Below are 20816 nucleotides of genomic sequence, written 5' to 3' on the forward strand. Positions count from 1 at the left end.
CACAGACGCCGGTATGTTGCCCATTTCTTCACAATCCTTGGACTGTTAATAAAGACGACATCCATTAACAGTGTCCAGGTTTTTGGACTAGAAAAACAAACAAATCTCATTTTATGACAAACTAACAGTTTTTGCTTTTTAGACAAAGCCCAATTTTTTATACTTTTAGTTGCTGCTTTAATTTTTTTTCCTTCTTTTTCATAAAAATATTTTTATATAAGGTATATGATTTGGTTTTTGTGGGATCATTGGTTTTCTTAGTTTCCACCTTCTCCCATTTGTGGACCTTTTTGAAACTTCTGTAGTTTAAAAGTCGCAGCTTATTTTTTGGGTCTGTTCAGGCCTAAAGCCTGCATTTCGATTTTTGGACCAGGCTGCTGAGGGTGAGGCCAACCCAGCAGTTCTATCTCAATAAGATGGGAAGGGATTATATGAAAAGGACCAGAAACGTAGTCAAAGTAACGAGCCATGTTTGAATACCAAAAAGATCCTAAATCATTGATTTCAGTGATTTGTCAAACTCACTGTTTTCTTGAATTTGTGTCGCACACATCTCCAATTACTCAATTAGTCATTCAGTCAATTTAAATGGAGAAAAGTCATCACTCTACTGTTTGGTGTCATTATGTGTCCCACAATGAACATTGTCCAGAGAAAGCAAAGGAGTGAGTTGTCTGAGGAGATCACAAAGAAAATGACACACCAGCATGTTAAAGGCAAAGGTTAGAAGAACATCTCCAAACAGCTTGATGTTCCTGTGACTGCAGTAGCAAAGATTATGAAGACTTTGAAGGTCCACGGGACTGTAGCTCACCTCCCTGGACACGGCCTCAAGAGGAAAATTGACCCCAGAATGTACAGAAGGATAGTGAGAATGGTAGTCAAAAAGACAAGGACAACTTCCAAAGAGATACAAGCTGAATTCCAAGGTTGAGGTCCATCAGTGTCTGATTGCACCATTCGTCACTTTGAGTGACAGTGGGTTAAACAGAAAAAGACCCAGGGGGACTCCACTGATGAAAGAAAAAAAAAAAAAGCCTGGAATTTGCATATTGACAAGCCACAATGCTTCTGAGAGAATGTCCTTTGGACCAAGGAGACACAACTGGAGCTTTTTGGCAAGTCATATCAGCTCAATGTCCACAGACAAAAAAAATGAACTTACAAAGAAAAGAACACAATAGCTACTGTGAAACACGGAGGAAGCTCAGTGACATTTTGGGGCTGCTTTGCTGTGCAGGGAACAACGAAATCTCAAGATCATGAAGGCATTCTGGAGCGAAACGTCGTGCCCTGTGTCAGAAAGCTCTGGCTCAGTCACAGGTCATGGACCCTCCAAAAGGATAATGAGCCAGAATACACAGCTGAAAGTACCCAAGAATGGCTAAGAACAAAACATTGGACTATTTAAAACTAGCTGTCTGATATGAATCCCATCGAACATCTAAAGAAAGAACTGAAATGTGCAGTCTGGAGAAGACCCCTTCAAACCTGACATTGCTGGGGCAGTTTGTTTAGGATGAGTGGGCTGAAGGACCTGTGCACAGGTGCAGGGGTCTCATGGAGAACTCCAGGAATCACTTGTTTGCAGCAATTGCAAATCCTGAAGGTTGTGCAACCAAATATTAGGTTATGGGTCCCATCATTTTTATCCATTCCATTTTCATTTGTGTTATTATTTGAAATATTCTGTTGAATTGACACTCTAAAGGAAAGTCTGATATTTAGTTAACTACGAATAAACAATGACGAGTGCCAATGACTGGTCAGTTTCAAGTGATTTCAGAGACAACTGTGTATTTGTCTTTTTTCATTGAGGGGTACCAACAAATCTGTCCATGTCTATACAAATAAAATGTCTACGGACTAAAGGAAAGGAATAAAAAATTATTAGATAGATAGATAGATAGATAGATAGACAGATGTGAAAGGCAGTATATGATAGATAGATAGATAGATAGATAGATAGATAGATAGATAGATAGATAGATAGATAGATAGATAGATGTGAAAGGCAGTATATGATAGATAGATAGATAGATAGATAGATAGATAGATAGATAGATAGATAGATAGATAGATAGATGTGAAAGGCAGTATATGATAGATAGATAGATAGATAGATAGATAGATAGATAGATAGATAGATAGATAGATAGATAGATAGATAGATACTTTATTAATCCCCACAATTCACATAATCCAATATCAGAGATGATGACAAATACGGGTAGATGTAGCGTTTTGTGCGAGTGTTTGGAAAATTGGCAGGATTTCACAACACACAAGATGGGAGAGCTAAGAGACTTTTACCTGACTTGTGGAAAGGTTAAAGTGCAAGGCGACGGCGTAGGATGTGTCCATGAATATCTCAGGTATGCTGGTCAGGTCCTCAATAGCTTGCATTTTTAGGCCCAGGAGGTGTCGGTCTATTGCTTGTCCATTAATTGCCTGGCAAATGAATGAAAGAAAGAGATCCATGAGCCCAAGAGCTTAAAACAAACGAGTGAATTCAAAGCTCGTAATTCCAGAATTTATTGAACCATCTGCAGAAAAAGCACGAGTTCACTCTTAAATCTGAGTTTCTGCCTCTTTAAAACATGCAGTGTGTCTGTTTTTAAGGAATCAGGCAGTGTGATGTGGTGGCTAAGGCTCTGGACGTTATACTCTGAAGTTGTGGGTTCAAGTCTCGCTACTGACACTGTGTGACCCTGAGCAAGTCCCTTCAGCTGCCTACGCTCCACTTGGAAAAACAAAAAGAAAAGGAAACCAATCGTATCTCAGATCTTGGATAAAGTATCAGTTAAACAGTAAGTAGTAATAACCAGCAGGGCTGCTCATATTAAATACAATTTCAGTGTTTCCAATCCATCTTTGTCTTACAACACACCTTGTGAGGGGAACACCCTGAATGCTCAGTGCTGGAAACTTAAGAACTTCAATATAAAACGTGACATGGTCTTGAGAAGAGGGCACGGCACTGGCACAACAGTTCAGCCTGTGGGAAGTTTGCACCTTCTCCCAGTGTCCTCATACATCTCAAGAGTGAGTTGGGTTATTTGGATACTCCAAACTGACACCATGAAGGTCAGTACCTGTGTGCGAGTCAGTGGGCTTTGCAATGGTGCGGTAATCTAGTCCAAGGGTTTGTATTACTGCTGGGATCACCTGGACGCTTAACTAGTCTTGAACCAATTCTAAAGGGGATGGATTTCCTCAAACATTTCAAACAATTGCTGTCCCCTCGCCCCTTAATTTAAATATTTCAATATTTATCTCTCTATTATAAAAGGAAATCCTGGGACGAGACTTTCTCTGAGATAATTTTAAATTTCTGCGAGAGATCATTTCAGGTCCCGTGAGATGAGACTTTTTGCCAAGAGATTTTGACAAGTCTCGTCCTCCTCTCAAACATTTACAACCACGGCCACGGTCCACTAACTTCTCATTCATGTGAATGTTATTGTCAGACACAGTTCCTGTGCTCTCAGCTCCAAGTGGGGTCGGAAATAAAAGACAAAGAGTGGAAGACAAAGTAGAACGTTGTAAAGAGGTTCAAAACCGTTGGCGAGATACACATGCAGAGCAGGTTAGAGATTATAAACGTACTTAAATTCGAAAGTGTCAAAAAATTGATAGCAAAGATCGCATTAGCGCTAACAAATGGAACTTATTACTCGGTGAAATAACGGAAGAGCGAAAAGAGCTCAAATATATGGACATAGGTGATATGACAGAAGTACAGTATGTAGTTATTGTTCGGCTTTAAACTTTAAGTCAGAGACGTGTAGATGGTCTAATTTGTGTTGCCATCTGGGTAAAGTAGTGTTTCTTCCCAGTGAAGAGGCGTATCCACGAGAATTGAAAAAGTTGTTGTTTGGTGAAAGTGAAATCCACATACGCGAGTGGCAGAGATGGGAAGTGGCTGGCACGTAGCGCAGGTCGGGGGTTTGGCGAGTGAAGCCCCTTAGTATTTTTAAATATTTGCCACAGTCAGTGCCATCCCAAGTACAAACCGGATTCCAAAAAAGTTGGGACACTAAACAAATTGTGAATAAAAACTGAATGCAATGATGTGGAGATGGCAAATGTCAATATTTTATTTGTAATAGAACGTAGACGACAGATCAAACGTTTAATCCGAGTAAATGTATCATTTTAAAGAAAAATATGTTGATTCAAAATTTCACGGTGTCAACAAATCCCAAAAAAGTTGGGACAAGTAGCAATAAGAGGCTGGAAAAAGTAAATTTGAGCATAACGAAGAGCTGGAAGAACATGTTTGGCTATAAAAAGAGCTTCTCAGAGTGGCAGTGTCTCTCAGAAGCCAAGATGGGTAGAGGATCACCAATTCCCACAATGTTGCGCAGAAAGATAGTGGAGCAATATCAGAAAGGTGTTACCCAACGAAAAATTGCAAAGACTTTGCATCTATCATCATCAACTGTGCATAACATCATCCAAAGATTCAGAGAATCTAGAACAATCTCTGTGCGTAAGGGTCAAGGCCGTAAAACCATACTGGATGCCCGTGATCTCCAGGCCCTTAAACGACACTGCACCACAACCAGGAATGCTACCGTAAAGGAAATCACAGAATGGGCTCAGGAATACTTCCAGAAACCATTGTCAGTGAACACAATCCACTGTGCCATCCGCCGTTGCCAGCTGAAACTCTACAGTGCAAAGAAGAAGCCATTTCTAAGCAAGATCCACAAGCTCAGGCGTTGTCACTGGGCCAGGGATCATTTAAAATGGAGTGTGGCAAAATGGAAGACTGTTCTGTGGTCAGACGAGTCACGATTCAAAGTTCTTTTTGGAAATTTGGGACGCCATGTCATCCGGACCAAAGAGGACAAGGACAACCCAAGTTGTTATCAACGCTCAGTTCAGAAGCCTGCATCTCTGATGGTATGGGGTTACATGAGTGCGTGTGGCATGGGCAGCTTGCATGTCTGGAAAGGCACCATCAATGCAGAAAAATATATTCAGGTTCTAGAACAACATATGCTCCCATCCAGACGTCATCTCTTTCAGGGAAGACCCTGCATTTTTCAACAAGATAATGCCAGACCACATTCTGCATCAATCACAACATCATGGCTGCGTAGGAGAAGGATCCGGGTACTGAAATGGCCAGTCTGCAGTCCAGATCTTTCACCTATAGAGAACATTTGGCGCATCATATAGAGGAAGGTGCGACAAAGAAGGCCCAAGACGATTGAACAGTTAGAGGCCTGTATTAGACAAGAATGGGAGAGCATTCCTATTTCTAAACTTGAGAAACTGGTCTCCTCGGTCCCCAGACGTCTGTCGAGTGTTGTAAGAAGAAGGGGAGATGCCACACAGTGCTGAAAATGGCCTTGTCCCAACTTTTTTGTTGGGAAATTCTGAATCAACATATTTTTCCCTTAAAATGATACATTTTCTCAGTTTAAACTTTTGTTCCGTGATTTATGTTCTATTCTGAATAAAATATTAGAAGTTGGCACCTCCACATCATTGCATTCAGTTTTTATTCACGATTTGTATAGTGTCCCAACTTTTTTGGAATCCGGTTTGTACATGGATATTGCCCAGTTCTTCACAACTGGAGCTTGCCCTGGATTACACAGTGGAAGGGTTGGTGAAGAATGAACCTTTGACCTTACTTATATACAATATTGCCATCCCTAGGCACTTTACAAACAGAGATGGAAGTGCATATAAAAAGTCTACACTCCCCTTTTAAACCAAAAGGCTTTAAAAAAATGAAACCCAGATAAATCATTTTGGGATGGCATTCACTATGGAAAGGTATAATATAAAAATAAAGTTTTTTATACTTTGTACTTGGAGCTTAGCAAGAGAGAGAGTGAGAGTGAGGTTGGGAGCATGCACTGATAGCGGGTTGCCGCACCACACAAGAAGCCACCTGGATCGGGACACAAGTGCAGAGGGTGACACCTCAGCACCACACTAGAACAGTGTGAGGTTTTTTTCTTTTTTCACAGTGGTTGGAGTGCCAATTCTGCCACCAAACCCCAAGTTTTCCATGCAAGATGGAGGACCTGCTTGCAGGGCTGGATGCAGATTGATGTCATACTCGGGACGAAGCAATTGCAGGTTAAAGGCCTTGCTCAAGGGCCCAATGGAGTAAAGTCACTTCTGGCACTTAAAGGATTTGAGATCCCAAGCCTCAGAGCCACCACTCCACCCATTGGAGCTTAGGCAGGTTGAATAACATGTTCAGGGTCACATCATGAGGGTTAGGGTTAGTACTCAGTGTTCTTTTTATGATTCCTTCCTTTCTTATTCTACCCACATGAACTTTCTTACTTCCACCTCTGTCACATATCCCATGTTTCCTCAATCCTCTCCTTTTCTAATGCTTTTATCTTATACTGCATCGATTATTGTAACACCCTACTGGCAGGCGTCTCTTCTAATCTTATATCACAGCTCCAGTTGATTCAACGCTCTGCTGCCAGAGTCCTTACATGAACCAGCAACAGTGAGCACATCACAGCCATCCTGCTGCGTCTTCACCGGCTTCTGGTGTCTTACAGGACTGAATATAAAATTCTGTTATTAACCTACAGAGCTTTAAATGGCCTACACCAGTGACCTGCTCCAACACTCTGCTCCTGTTCGCCTACTAAGTTCCTTGGATTCTGGCCATCTTGCACTAACTTGCATTCTGTGGGTGACAGGGCTTTCAGCTGTAGAGCGCCCTCCCGAAATGAATGAGTTCAGCCAACTCCGTTCATTTTTTTAAAAAAACAACTTCAAACTCCTCTGTTCAGGAATGCATCAAACTTAACCTGACATTCTGCTTCTCCTTTCAGTTTGGCTCTCAGTCCAGATACTCAGCATAATGTCTGTGTGTGTTATATCACAATATTCAACATCTCTCTCTCCTCAGGTGTAGGCTCCTTGTGGCTGAAATCCACAACCATTGTACCTGTTCCCAAAAAACCAAGGATAACCTGTCTTGATGACTATCGACCAGTCGCTCTCACCCCTGTCATCGTAAAGTGCTTTGAACGACTGGTAATCACCCACATCAAAGCCTCCGTCCCAGCTGATCTAGACCAACACCAGTTTGCCTATCGGTCAAACAGATCAACTGAGGACGCCATCTGTGTGGCTCTACATGCTGCCCTCTCACACCTGGAAAAGTCCAACACCTATGTTAGGATGCTCTTCATTGACTACAGCTCTGCATTTAATACCATCATACCTAACCAGCTGATGCACTAGGACTTGCTCCATCCATATGCATCTGGTTACTGGATTTTCTTACCAACCGCCGTCTGTCAGGATGGGCAAACACACATCCTCCACCCTTACCCTGAGCACTGGTGTGCCGCAAGGATGAGTACTAAGTCCCCTTCTCTATGCACTCTTCACCCATGACTGTCAACCCATCCACCAATCAAACATTATTGTTAAATTTGCAGATGATAGGACTGTCATTGGGCTTGTAATAGACAACAATGAAGCTACATATAGGGAAGAGGTTCAGAATCTGGACAGCATGGTGCAACACCAACAACCTGGTCTTAAATACCAAAAAGACCAAAGAAGTGATTCTGGACTTTAGGACCACTAAAAAGACCAACCACAGTCTGATAACAATCAATGCAGATGCTGTGGAGTGAGTTTTCAGCTTTAAGTTTCTAGGAGTCACCATCTCAGAGGACCTGTCCTGGGCTGACAACAACTTGGCCATAATAGGCAAAGCACAACAATGCCTCTATTTTCTCAGGAAGCTAAGGAGAGCTGACCTCCCCCAGAAGCTGCAGGTTCATTTCTATAGATTCACTATAGAGAGCATCTTAACTAACTCCATGATGGCCTGCAGGTACAACAGCTGCACCGACTGCTAAAGGAGCCCTGCAGCGGGTCGTAAAAACAGCAGAGGCCATTATTGGGACTGAACTGCCATCCCTCGAACTCTTGTATAAGACTCGCTGTGTGAGAAGGGCCAAAAACATTCTCAAGGACAAAACTCATCCTGGAAATTCTTTGTTTGAGCTCCTCCCGTCAGGAAGACGCTTTAGGTGAATCTGTGGACGCACAAACAGACTAAAAAATAGCTTTTTCCCATCTGCCATAAACTTTCTGAACTCTGAATCTCCTCAGTCTGAGATCATTTTTAACTGAACATGTGCAATAAGCTATATTGATAATGTGCAATATACTAATGTAATACAATATAAAATATGTAATGTACAGTACTATTCAGGTGCAATAACAATTTATGCTGCTGTACTTTTAGCAATAATAATTTGCTCTGGTTATTTGATCACTTAACACTCTATACGACATATTTGGAATTATTTGACTTTTCTTTAAATGCACCTTGGGGCTGTCACAAAAAGTCATTTCGTTGTGCTACACAATGACAATAAAGTGCTTGAACCTGAACTTGAAATGACGTGATTTGTTCAGGCTTTTCTTCAAGTATTGATTTTAGTATTTACTTTGGTTTATTGTCTTTTATTCTATTTAATGCTTTGGATATCTTATTGCAGAAAATATTTGTACCTATTGTTATATATACCCTGCTGTTCTTTCTGAGACTCTGTGAAGCACCTTGAGCATGGGAAAGGCATTCTATAAATAAAATGTATTATTATTATTTAGGACTTAACTGTAGAGTATGCCCTTTGAGTTACAAAAATGGCGCCGCTCACTGTCAATAACGTGGATGTAACAGAATGGTACACAACTTGGACATAAACTTGTGTTGGTGGTAGTTGTGTTTGGGGTTTGGCGTGCAAATGTGCCCCCTACAGGTCACATTGCGTAAGTAATGATCAAGAAGGATTGTGGTGGTTATGGGATGTGATAATGGATGGCATTCTCCATGAAAGACAATACATAAATAATAATTATAAACTTTGTCCAATCACTATCACTACTTGAAAAAGTATAACAGCAATTGTAGACTGGTTGCCATACCATATTGGTGTAAGCTCGATGTGCCACAATGGCCTTCTGAAGGAGGTCCACCTTCTCTTGGTTCTGCATGGAGACATAAAACAAGAAGTGAGAAATACGGACAAAACTGAAAATACAGAGTAGCTCCACTGTCCACTCAACTCTACATTACTTCAAGTGCCTGCTAACTACTACTGTATGTCCACATCTCACAAGTGGCTGCTGTCCACCAAACACACTGGTTAATGCACCCACCGGGCACCTGACAACAGATCAAGCAAGGTAGGCATACCGACTTGGAGGGGTCATCCATGGCCTGCACAAAGTGCTGTGAGTCAATGGAGGCTGAGCGGATGGTGTCTGTACGCCCGAGGCGGTACATGCGCAGGGAGGCACTCTCGTAGGTCGAGCAGCAGCGGTTGTAGTTCCTGCCAGGAAAAGAAATGACAGCATCTATGAAGAACACCTAATGAGACCCATCCATCCAGAAATGAAGGTGTTACCAGGCTTCAACTCGTCCAGCGGAATAAGCGGCTCATGCCAAAGTAACGACACCTCCTCCTCCATTTTATGTAGGAATTTCTGCAGCCAAACTTTACTTGTCCTGCCCTAAAAGGGTTAGTCACTCTGAGGTCAGCAGATCTCCTGCAGAGGTTCTGTCAATCATTTGCAGACCATCCTTTTTACCAACAGAGATAAACAGGGAAATTTTGTCTGCTGTTTACGCTAAGCCGGATGCAAACTCCTTTATCCTAAAACAAATAAACGGCAGCAGGCTTATCCTGATGGATGACATATCATTGCTGGTGACTTTCATCAAGCACGTTTAAAGACTGTACTTCCTCATTTCACCCAGTACGTGAAGTGCTCCACCAGAGGGGAAAATACACTTGATCATGTGTATTCAAATATAAAACATAATATTTATAAACCCACCCACCAACATAGGTCAGTCAGACCATCTTTCATTGCTCCTCATTCCAGCATACATAACCCTCAGGAGAAGGACAAAACCAGCTATACAGACCATAAATACTTGGCCTGAGCCTGCTCTCTCTTTCTCTCTCTCTCAGCTTCAGGACTGTTTTGCACAGACAGAGTGGGATGTGTTTGCACAACAAGTCTTGGGGGGAATACACAGAAACTGTTCTATTCTAAATCAAGAGCTGTGCTGATAATGTCACTGTCACAAAGAGGATCCGGGATATTCCAAATCAGAAACCCTGGATGGCAAAAGAAGTACAGACACTCCTTTAACTCTTTTAGGGATAATGTCGACTTTTGTCAACAGCAGGGGTCGAGGTTGAATGTTGACTTTAGTTAATATCCAGGGGTAGAGGGTAATAAACAGCTGTGGACGTCGACAAAACACATCATCACCTTACGGGGAGACCCTCTTTGCCAGAAGGACTGTTAAGACTCATTGACTTGACATTGAATCCCTGTGTGTGTGTGAGGAGCATAGAGTTAACAACGTCTAGAATGGCATTGACGGCGGGCAAAAGAGCAAAGCGAATGTGCAAAGCAAAATATGATGTGGGCATAATTAATTTTTTTGCTTTTTGCATACTATTGCTGAATCTGACTGATTGACTCTGATTTTGATGCAAGTGATCTGGAAATCAAAAGTGAAAGGCAGATAGCTGTTTCCTTTCCAGAAAGTGCCTTCCAGAATTTAAATGGTTAGACAAACAGGTATATAGTAAGTATGGAAGCCATGTTACAGTCGATCTTAGAAAGCTAATGATTAATGTTAAATGCATTTAGTGCTTCCTTTGCATGCTTTGTAGAAAACTGAGATTTTGGGGAAAGATATTCAGACCTGGGAGAAAATGAAAAAGATTATTAGCCCTGAAAGAGTTAAAACGCAGCACTGTCTTCAGGTCAGGTGACAGGGTGGTATAACAATACAGACAGAGCTGAACTGAGGAGAGGAATCAAAGAAGCCAAAGAGGCCTATAAGAGGAAAACACAAGACCACCTCACAGATGACAACCCATGGCGGGCGTGGCAAGCAGTTCAACACATGGCAGCAACCACAGGTCTGTTAGCTCAAATGCCTCGCTGGCAGAGGAAACTGAACCATTCCTTTGCCAGGTTTGAGGTGAGGAGGTTCATCATGACCACACTGACAACTCCAACCCCCAGCACCCACACACTCACTTTGCAAGAACATGAGGTGAACCGAGTGCTCAGGACGGTGAACCCAAGAAAGGCCACTCACTTGCCCTGATGGGAGTATATGGGAAGATACTCAAAAGCATGTATTGGCCAGCTTGCCAGGGTCTTCACTAAGATTTTTAATCTTTCTCTGGCATCAACCACTACTCCACCCTGCCTAAAATCATCAGTCATCATCCCTGTCCCTAAAAAAATAACCACCAAGAGTTTAAAAGATTATAGACTGGTTGCTTTGAGAGCACATAAATCCTGTCTCCCATTCACTTTCGACCAGCATCAGTTTGCTTACAGATCAAACACATCCACAGAAGACGCGAGTACTACCACACTACATACTGTGCTGAGCCATGTAGATCAAAGAGGGAGCTACAGTTGTGCTTCAAAGTTTGTGAACCCTTTAGAATTTCTAAATATTTCTATTTCTATTTCATAAATATGACCTAAAACATCATCAGATTTTCACTCAAGTCCTAAAAGTAGATAAAGAGAAAATAAAAAAAATATTATACTTGGTCATTTATTTATTGAGGAAAATGATCGAATATTACATATTTGTGAGTGGCAAAAGTATGTGAACCTCTAGGATTAGCAGTTAGTTTGAAGGTGACATTCGAGTCAATGGGATGCCAATCAGGTGTGAGTGGGCACCCTGTGTTATTTTAAGTAAAGGATCTATCAAAGTCTGCTCTTCACAATACATGTCTGTGGAAGTGTATCATGGCACCAACAAAGGAGATTTCTGAGGACCTCACAAAAAGAGTTGTTGATGCTCATCAGGCTGGAAAAGGTTACAAGACCATCTCTAAAGAGTTTGGACTCCACCAATCCACAGTCAGACAGATTGTGTACAAATGGAGGAAATTCAAGACCACTGTTACCCTCCCCAGGAGTGGTCGACCAACAAAGATCACTCCAAGAGCAAGGCACACGTGTAATAGTCGGTGAGGTCACAAAGGACCCCCAGGGTAACTTCTAAGCACCTGAAGGCCTCTCTCACATTGGCTAATGTTCATGTTCATGAGTCCACCATCAGGAGAACACTGAACAACAATGGTGTGCATGGCAGGGTTGCAAGGAGAAAGCCACTGCTCTCCAAAAACATTGCTGCTCGTCTGCAGTTTGCTAAAGATCACGTGGACAAACCAGAAGGCTATTGGAAGAATGTTTTGTGGACGGATGAGACCAAAATAGAACTTTTTGGTTTAAATGAAAAGCGTTATGTTTGGAGAAAGGAAAACACTGCATTCCAGCATAAGAACCTTATCCCATCTGTGAAACATGGTGGTGGTAGTATCATGGTTTGGGCCTGTTGTGCTGCATCTGGGCCAGGACGGCTTGCCTTCATTGATGGAACAATGAATTCTGAATTATATCAGAGAATTCTAAAGGAAAATGTCAGGACATCTGTCCATGAACTGAATCTCAAGAGAAGGTGGGTCATGCAGCAAGACAATGACCCTAAGCACACAAGTCGTTCTACCAAAGAATGGTTAAAGAAGAATAAAGTTAATGTTTTGGAATGGCCAAGTCAAAGTCCTGACCTTAATCCAATCGAAATGTTGTGGAAGGACCTGAAGTGAGCAGTTCATGTGAGGAAACCCACCAACATCCCAGAGTTGAAGCTGTTCTGTACGGAGGAATGGGCTAAAATTCCTCCAAGCTGGTGTGCAGGAATGATCAGAAGTTACCGGAAATGTTTAGTTGCAGTTATTGGGGGTCACACCAGATACTGAAAGCAAAGGTTCACATACTTTTGCCACTCACAAATATGTAATATTCGATCATTTTCCTCAATAAATAAATGACCAAGTATAATATTTTTGTCTCATTTGTTTAACTGGTTTCTCTTTATCTACTTTTAGGACTTGAGTGCAAATCTGATGATGTTTTAGGTCATATTTATGCAGAAATATAGAAAATTCTAAAGGGTTCACAAACTTTCAAGCACAACTGTATGTATAGTAAGGCTGCTCTTCGTAGACTACAGTTCAGCATTTAATACAATAATCCCTGACATACTGGTAAGCAAGCTGACAGACTTAGGCCTTCTCTCCTTCATCTGCACCTGGATAAAGCACTTTCCCACAAAGGGTTAAACTCGGCCCTCATCTTTCCTCTTCCCTTCTGCGCAGCACAGGATCTCCACAAGGCTGTGTGCTGAGCCCACTACTTTACTTTACAGCCCTCTCACAAATACTAGCATTAAACTAGCAGATGACACCACTGTAATGGGGGCCTCATATCAGAAGGAGATACAGAGATGAGGTTCAGAGACTAACAGAATAGTGTTCAGTGAATCACGTACCGCAAAAACCAAGGAACTCATTCTGGACTTCAAAGCGCAGCACAGAACCTGTTCCTCACTACATCAACGGAGACCATGTGGACAGGGTGCGCAGCTTCAAAATTCCTGGGAATTCTCATTTCAGAGAACCTTTCCTGGTCTGAGACAACAGAAACTGCACTTTCTGAAAGGACTCAGGAAAAACAAAAAGGAGCAAAAATTATTGGTGGCTTTTTATTGTTCAACCATCCAGGGCATCCTGATATACTCTATGGCAGTATGGTACACCGGATGCATGGAAACAGACAAGAAGGCTCTCCAGAGAGACATAAACTCAGCACAAAAAAAATCACAGGCTGCTGTCTGCCCTCCCTGTAGGACACTGACCACTCCTGCTATGTCACCAGAGCCTCAAACATCAGTGAGGTTCCTTCATACCCTGCTCACCACCTGTTTGAAGTGTTACCCTCTGGATGGCGTTACAGATCTTTGAAGAGACGGGCCAACAGATTCAGAAACAGTTTCTAACCAATAGCCATAAATACACTGAACAACCCCACAATTTGCTTCAAGCAAATAAAGGAAGGTTAAACAATTTCTGTTTCAGTGCTGGAAAATACACTCATACATGCTGCTGCTGCCCTCGTACAGCTACTCCCCAGTGAAATGGTATGACTTATTATTTATTGTACCACTACTGGTTTTATCTTTGATCTCATTCCTTTTAAGTATATATTTTACATATAATATGCTGTTATCTATAAACTGGGCTAAAGTGCAATATCCTTTAGTGCAATAACTTTTTCATGATGTTCTTCTTGTGTGTCTTATGTGTTGCAGTTTTTTTTATAAAGAAGTAGAGTCGTTTCTTCTTTTGTACTCAGCTGCAGTGGCTCTCGTAATTTTGCTGTAATTTTTTACAATGAAAATAAAGGCTTTTCAATTTATTTCAGTTCCATTTACCTGTAATAAGCCAGCTGCAGGGCAACTTGGATGAAGGCATCTGGGCTCATCCTCTGAGACTTGGGGAAGTTTTTTCCAAAATGTGAGAACACGGACACCTTCACGTCCAGATCGTGAACCATTCTGTGGAGATCAGTAGTTTATGACAATAAGAGGTATACACATATCAGCACACAGGCCACTCTGTGTCCAAAAGAGGAAAAAGGCTCCCAAAGAGGGTTACTGCATTTCTCAAGTTTTGGACAGGGAGTGGTCACATTCCTGCCATAAGTGGAGAGTACCTGTAGATGGTCTCTAGGGTGTACTGTGAGCAACTCACAAGTCAAGTAGCCAATGTAAGTGTCCAGAAATGATCAAAATAAAAAGTTACATTCTCAAAATCACTTAAATATATGCACACCCATTGAGTCTAAGGATCTACGCTGGTATCTGGAAGGATGGTGGTTCAAATCCCATTACTGTCAGAAGGGATCTGTCTACACTGGGCCCTTAATCTGAAAATTGTTCCAGGGACGCTGTACAATGGCTGACCCTGTGGTCTGACCCCCAAAGCTCATGCAAAAAGACAATTTACCCTTGAGGATTAATAAAGTATATCAAATCAAAATATCAAAAAATACATACAAATACTGTATATTTTTTGAAACCTACTTGATTCAATTCATAGTTGTGGGGGGCTGGACTGGGGGGTCAGTGAATGTGTGTAGGGTATGCACACCTTCACTCACACAGGAGTTATATTAGAGACACCAAACAACCTAACCCATATACCTTTGTGGATGTGTGAGAAAAATCAGAATGTCCAGAAGAAGCACACACCTGATTCATTCATTTTAAATGAAGGCCCCCACTCCAACACACACCCTCATCACCCACCCCACCCCTCCATGCCAAGTTGCAGGTTCTTACATGTTGAGGTTCTGCTTGGCTTTCTCAATGTCCTTCTTGATCTCTGGTGTGATATTGAAACGTAGCTTTTTTGGCATTGGCAGCGGGATCATGGGAGACCTCACCGTCTCAGCACTCCTCCTAAATACAAAAACAGCAATAGAGGGTTAGCTTATTTGAGGGAAGAGGGGCACAATATGGCTTGTAATACATCACTGGGTACAGCTAAACAAAAGGTAAAACATATTTAATGCCCACCACAACACTATCACCACCGCTTCCTTCCTTGGCTGGCAAAGAGAGACGTTAGTAATTTCATCAAGGTGGCATGAAGCTAGCAAGGTCCATAATTAACAATGAGAAAGCCAAATAACTTGGCATGAACATTTCAGACAGAAGTGTTGTTTGGATCAGTTCAGTTTCATGTATTTGCTATACATTACAATTATAATAAAATTTGTATGATATTTTGCTCACTTAATTAAAAAGAGCAGCACACGCCCACAAAATGTACAACTAACAGTATTCACTGCCGTGGCGTTAACCCCGACCACAACTTGGAATTCTATGCAAGTACAGTTAAGCCCAAGTCAGATGCAGGGTCACACGTAATGATCTGCTTTACATTTTTAAGCCAGATTACTGGTCAGGACAGTATTCTGCTGCCACCTAGTGGATGAAATAACATCATGCTACAAAGAATCTTGAAAATTCCTATGTACAGTAATCCCTCGCTATATCGCGCTTTGACTTTCGCGGTTTCGCTCTATCGCGGATTTTATATGAAAGCATAACTAAATATATAACGCGGATTTTTCGCTGCTTCGGGTTCTCTGGACAATGTGTCGTTTTACTTCCTGTACATGCTTCCTCAGTTGGTTTGCCCAGTTGATTTCATACAAGGGACGCTATTGGTGGATGACTGAGAAGCTAACCAATCAGAGCACGCAGTTAAGTTCTCCTGACTGAGAAGCTAACCAATCAGAGCACGCAGTTAAGTTCCTGCTTGCTAAATGCAGTGTTAACCAGGAAGTCTCGTCTCGCTCATTCAGCATCAACGTGTTTCGCTGTGTAAAGAGTTGTGCTCTTTTGTGTTTATCTTTGTGCATAGTCAAGCCCTTCATTATGGCTCCAAAACGATCTGCTACTGCTTCAGTGGCCTTGCCCAAGCGCAAACGGAAGATGTTAACGATTGCTGAAAAGGTAAACGTTTTGGATTTGTTAAAGGCTACGATTCTTTTTATTTAAAAAGTAGGAAAGGAATATAAGATCTACGGCCGCAGTGTCCTTTTAACCAGGGTGCAAAACGAGTTGTAAGTGGATGTAATAAGGCAGTAGTCTGGATGGAATCTGCTTTAGGGATTTGGATTGAAGAAGAACAACGGCAGTGCTACACAATCGCCTGAAGTGGCTCCTTTAAGGGCTGTAACGCTCTCCTTTGTTGTGCAGTAAAATAAAACTCATTGTTATCGGACAAGTCATCGTGTCATTGTTGGTGAGTAACCATAATTAATTTTCTACTTGCAGTACTTAGTACATGTACGTACGTTTAGTGTCACTGTACACACACATTTACTGTATACTATTTTTGTTGCATTGTACGTATTTATTGCTGGTGGCCTGTCTATCGTAATGGCTGTAACATATGTGATATCGGAGACACTTAATATCTTTAAAATAATATTTTGGTTTTACTGTATACAGTATAAACAGTGTTTTTATATACATAATTTCAATGAATCTTACCTAACATCTAATAGAATACAAAGGGATTATGCTGTATAACTCTGCGGGGAATATTTATAAACAGTGTGGGAGAGTTTATAAGTGCTTAAAATATATAAAAATAACCATAGAAACATATGGTTTCTACTTCGCGGATTTTCACCTATCGCGGGGGGGGTCTGGAACGCAACCCCCGCGATCGAGGTGGGATTACTGTACTTTACTTATCTAAGGTGGCTCATTAATATTTATGAGTGGGTGGAGCCTCCAACTAAAAACACAATGGAAGTAAAAGGAGCTTAAGGCGATTTTAGAACAAACTAAAACTGAACCATTGCTCAAATAGAGATATAGTTACGACAGTGGGAATTTGAACTGACTTCAGAATTCTTGATTGTATTTTTCCTTTAATTTGGTTTGATACACTTTATTAATCCCCAAGGGGAAAATAATCTTTTCGCATGACCTCAGCAATCAAACAATAAAGATATAAAAAGGGAGCCAAAATGACAAGCTACAATACAATACAATAAAATTTATTTTTCTATAGCCCAAAATCACACAAGAAGTGCCGTAATGGGCTTTAATAGGCCCTGCCTCTTGACAGCCCCCCCAGCCTTGACTCTCTAAGAAGACAAGGAAAAACTCCCAAAAAACCCTTTAGGGACAAAATGGAAGAAATCTTGGGAAAGGCAATTCAAAGACAGACCCCTTTGCAGGTAGGTTGGGCGTGCACTGGTGTGTCAAAAAGAAGGGAGTCAATACAATACAATACACGGAACAGAACAAATCCTCAATACAGTATAAAAATAACAATATTACAAGTACAGAGCAGAAGTTAACAGTAGATGATATCACATAATATGATTTGGATTTGCACCTGTGTGTCTATAAGGTGAAAGTCTTGAGAAATATCGATCTGTTTTGGCCCCCAAAAAACGAGGAAACCAACAATTTTGAAAGAGCCTGGTGAGGTAGAATATAACCACTAGTGTCAATCAGCAAAATTAGCCCCAGCGTCTGTTTAAAGCAGCGAATGTGCTGTGATCGCTAGTGACCTTGTCCGCTGAAGAATCTTCTGGAAATTTCGCTGTATTGGGACAAATATTTTTTTTCCCAGTGCCCTATGATGCTTTGTGAGGCAGGAGTGGCATCACAGAGATGTAGTAGCCATGACACACATGCCTACTGTAAGAGCGCCGTGTGATCTGCTTTTAAAAAATGCATTAAAAAAAAATTGCAGTATCTTCTTTTGAGGGGTACCTTAACTGACCGTAATGAAAATGTTTATAGAGCATCGCCACCAGATATATAACACTGATCCCTATGAGCGGACAAGGCAGTGCTGTAGGGCTAATATGAATGCATAATTAGCCACGTGCTGCGCTACCAATCAAAACAAGCCATAAAGGATCCCAGCCCTCCCCGAGTCACAATGAGACCTTGTGAAATAATGATCAATAACAAAAGGATTTATTATTATTTACAACATACTTCTATCTTCTTGATGGAAGACAAAAGTGCAAAGGAAGGATCAGCACTGATAGGCAAAAATAAAAAAAGATGTTCTAGCTGGGGTCAGAGCTGCCACATCAAACAAGCCAAAGCTCAGAACTCTGTGAGCGCAATGATACATACACTCACAGGCCACTTTGTTAGGTACACCTATTTGACTGCTCGTTAACGTAAACATCTAATTACGTCAACTCAATGCATTTCGGCATGTACTGTAGACATTATCAAAATGACCTGCTGAAGTTCAAACCGAGCATCACAATGGGGAAGAAAGGTGACTGAAGTGGCTTTGAACGTGGCATGATTGTTGGTGCTAGACAGGCTGGTCTGAGTATTTCAGAAACTGCTGATTTGCTGGGATTTTCATGCACAACCATCTCTAAGGTTTACACAGAATGGTCCAAAAAAGGGAAAATATCCAGTTGAGCTCTGCCTGGGTGGTTGCCAACCAGGATCCCAAGTTGTTTCGTCATGTGGTGGGTGCGGCAATGCGTTGTACCAGTGCATGCTCTCCAATCTGACCTGACCTGGGCAGCAATCCTCTGGGTGAAAATTCCTTTTTGATGCCAGAGGTCACAGGAGAATGGCCAGACTGGTTTCAGCTGATAGAAAGGCAACAGGAACTCAAATAAGCACTCGTTATAACTGAGGTGTGCAGAAGAGCATCTCTGAACAAACAACATGTTGGACCTTAAAGCAGGTGGGCTACAGGAGCAGGAGACCACACCAGGTGTCACTCCTGTCAACTAAGAACAGGAAGCTGAGGCTCAACGAAGTTGGACAACAGAAGATTGGAAAAACGTTGCCTGGTCTGCTGAGTCTCGATTCCTGCTGTGTCATTCAGATAGTGGGCGTCAACAACATGAAAGCGGGGATCCATCCTGCCTTCTGTCAACAGTTCAGGCTGCGAAGGGTGTAATGGTGTGGTTGATATTTTCTTGACACACTTTGGGCCCCTTAGTACCAGCTGAGCATCATTTAAATGCCACAGCCTACCTGAGTATTGTTACCATCCATATCCAGCCCTTTATGACCACAGTCTACCCATCTTCTGATAGCTACTTCCAGCAGGATAACACGCTATGTCACAAAGCTCATAACATCTCAAACTGGTTTCTTGAATGTGACGATGAGTTCACTGGACTCAAATGGCCTCCATAGTCACCAGATTTCAATCCAGTAGAGCAACTTTGAGATGTGATGGAACGGGAGAGTCACATCTGGAATGTGCAGCCGACAAATCTGTAGCAACTGTGTGATGCTATCATATCAATAAGGACCAGAATACCCACTGAATGTTTCCAGCACCTTGTTGTAATTATGGCAGTTCTGAAGGCACAAAGGGGTCCAACCCGGTACTAGCAAGGTGTACCTAATTCGTTGGCCAATGAGTGTATTTTTTTTTTGCTTATTGCTAGTTTCTGACCATTTGTTGTATTTTGTTTGTCATGTTTGTTCCATCTGTATCTTTTGTTGTTTGAGGTGAAGTGACACAGTTGGTAGCACTGCTGCCTTACAGCTCAGGTCACATTTTTGTCACAATAACTGGCCTAGTTATAGTTGACAGATTTGTCTCCAATCCTCATGGACACTAAAAAGACCACGTTACCATTATAATTCATTCCAAGCTAGCTCAATTTCCCAGACTTTATTGCATTTTGCGGAGTTCAGCAAAATTCCCGAACATTTAGGTGTTTTCTCCAAACTTACACCATAGTGAACTCTGTGGGGTTTGCTTATCACTAATGGGCACCAACACGCCATGGAACTGAATAACTGGTTTCACTAATGCAAGAGTTGGCTTCCAATTAAGAAAATTGGTGGATTTTGAGATCCCCATCTTAGCTGGTCACATGTTGGCTTGCTTTGCATCTCATTTTTGCTTAGGTGTAAGTTCATAAAAAAAAGAAAGAATTAAGAAGTCTGACTACTAACGAGCAAGTCAAATAAACTTAACCAAAATCAGTCAGTTCAATTAGCAACTGGTTACTAATGAAGAAAGTGGTTGAAATAAAAACTTGCAGCTACTGTGGCCCTCCAGGAGTTTGAAACCTCTGCTATAAACCTATAAACCTATACAGGTGGAATGAGGCAAAAAGGACACCAGTAGGGGGTAGTAGTTCATTTATAGTATTCATAGTGTTTGTCTATTGGCATGGGACCATCTTTAAGCCTGCCATCCTTAGAGGACATTTGGATATACAGACAACAGAGTAAGGAAAGCAAAATGACAGTTTAAGGGGATTACTGGCAGAGGATGCAGGGCTTTTACTGTGACCCTCATGTGCCCACACTGTCAGTCAGTCAGTCATTGTCCAACCTGCTATATCCT

At 41.7% G+C, this 20816-nt stretch overlaps 1 protein-coding gene across 4 annotated transcripts in view; it reads right to left on the bottom strand.

Moving 5' to 3' along the window:
- Window positions 1–20816, bottom strand: part of crata (carnitine O-acetyltransferase a) — a 67403-nt gene that overhangs the window by 5954 nt on the left and 40633 nt on the right. For all 4 annotated transcript variants that reach the window (XM_039764416.1, XM_039764417.1, XM_039764419.1 and 1 more), the window contains 5 exons: window positions 15266–15385; window positions 14357–14479; window positions 9221–9356; window positions 8950–9012; window positions 2314–2451 (listed from right to left, as the gene is read on the bottom strand). In XM_039764416.1, the coding sequence (XP_039620350.1) occupies window positions 2314–2451; window positions 8950–9012; window positions 9221–9356; window positions 14357–14479; window positions 15266–15385 (580 nt within the window). The remainder of the gene's footprint in view (window positions 1–2313; window positions 2452–8949; window positions 9013–9220; window positions 9357–14356; window positions 14480–15265; window positions 15386–20816) is intronic.

This window comes from Polypterus senegalus, chromosome 9 (genome assembly GCF_016835505.1).
Source record: "Polypterus senegalus isolate Bchr_013 chromosome 9, ASM1683550v1, whole genome shotgun sequence".
Taxonomy (NCBI): Eukaryota; Metazoa; Chordata; class Cladistia; order Polypteriformes; family Polypteridae; genus Polypterus; species Polypterus senegalus.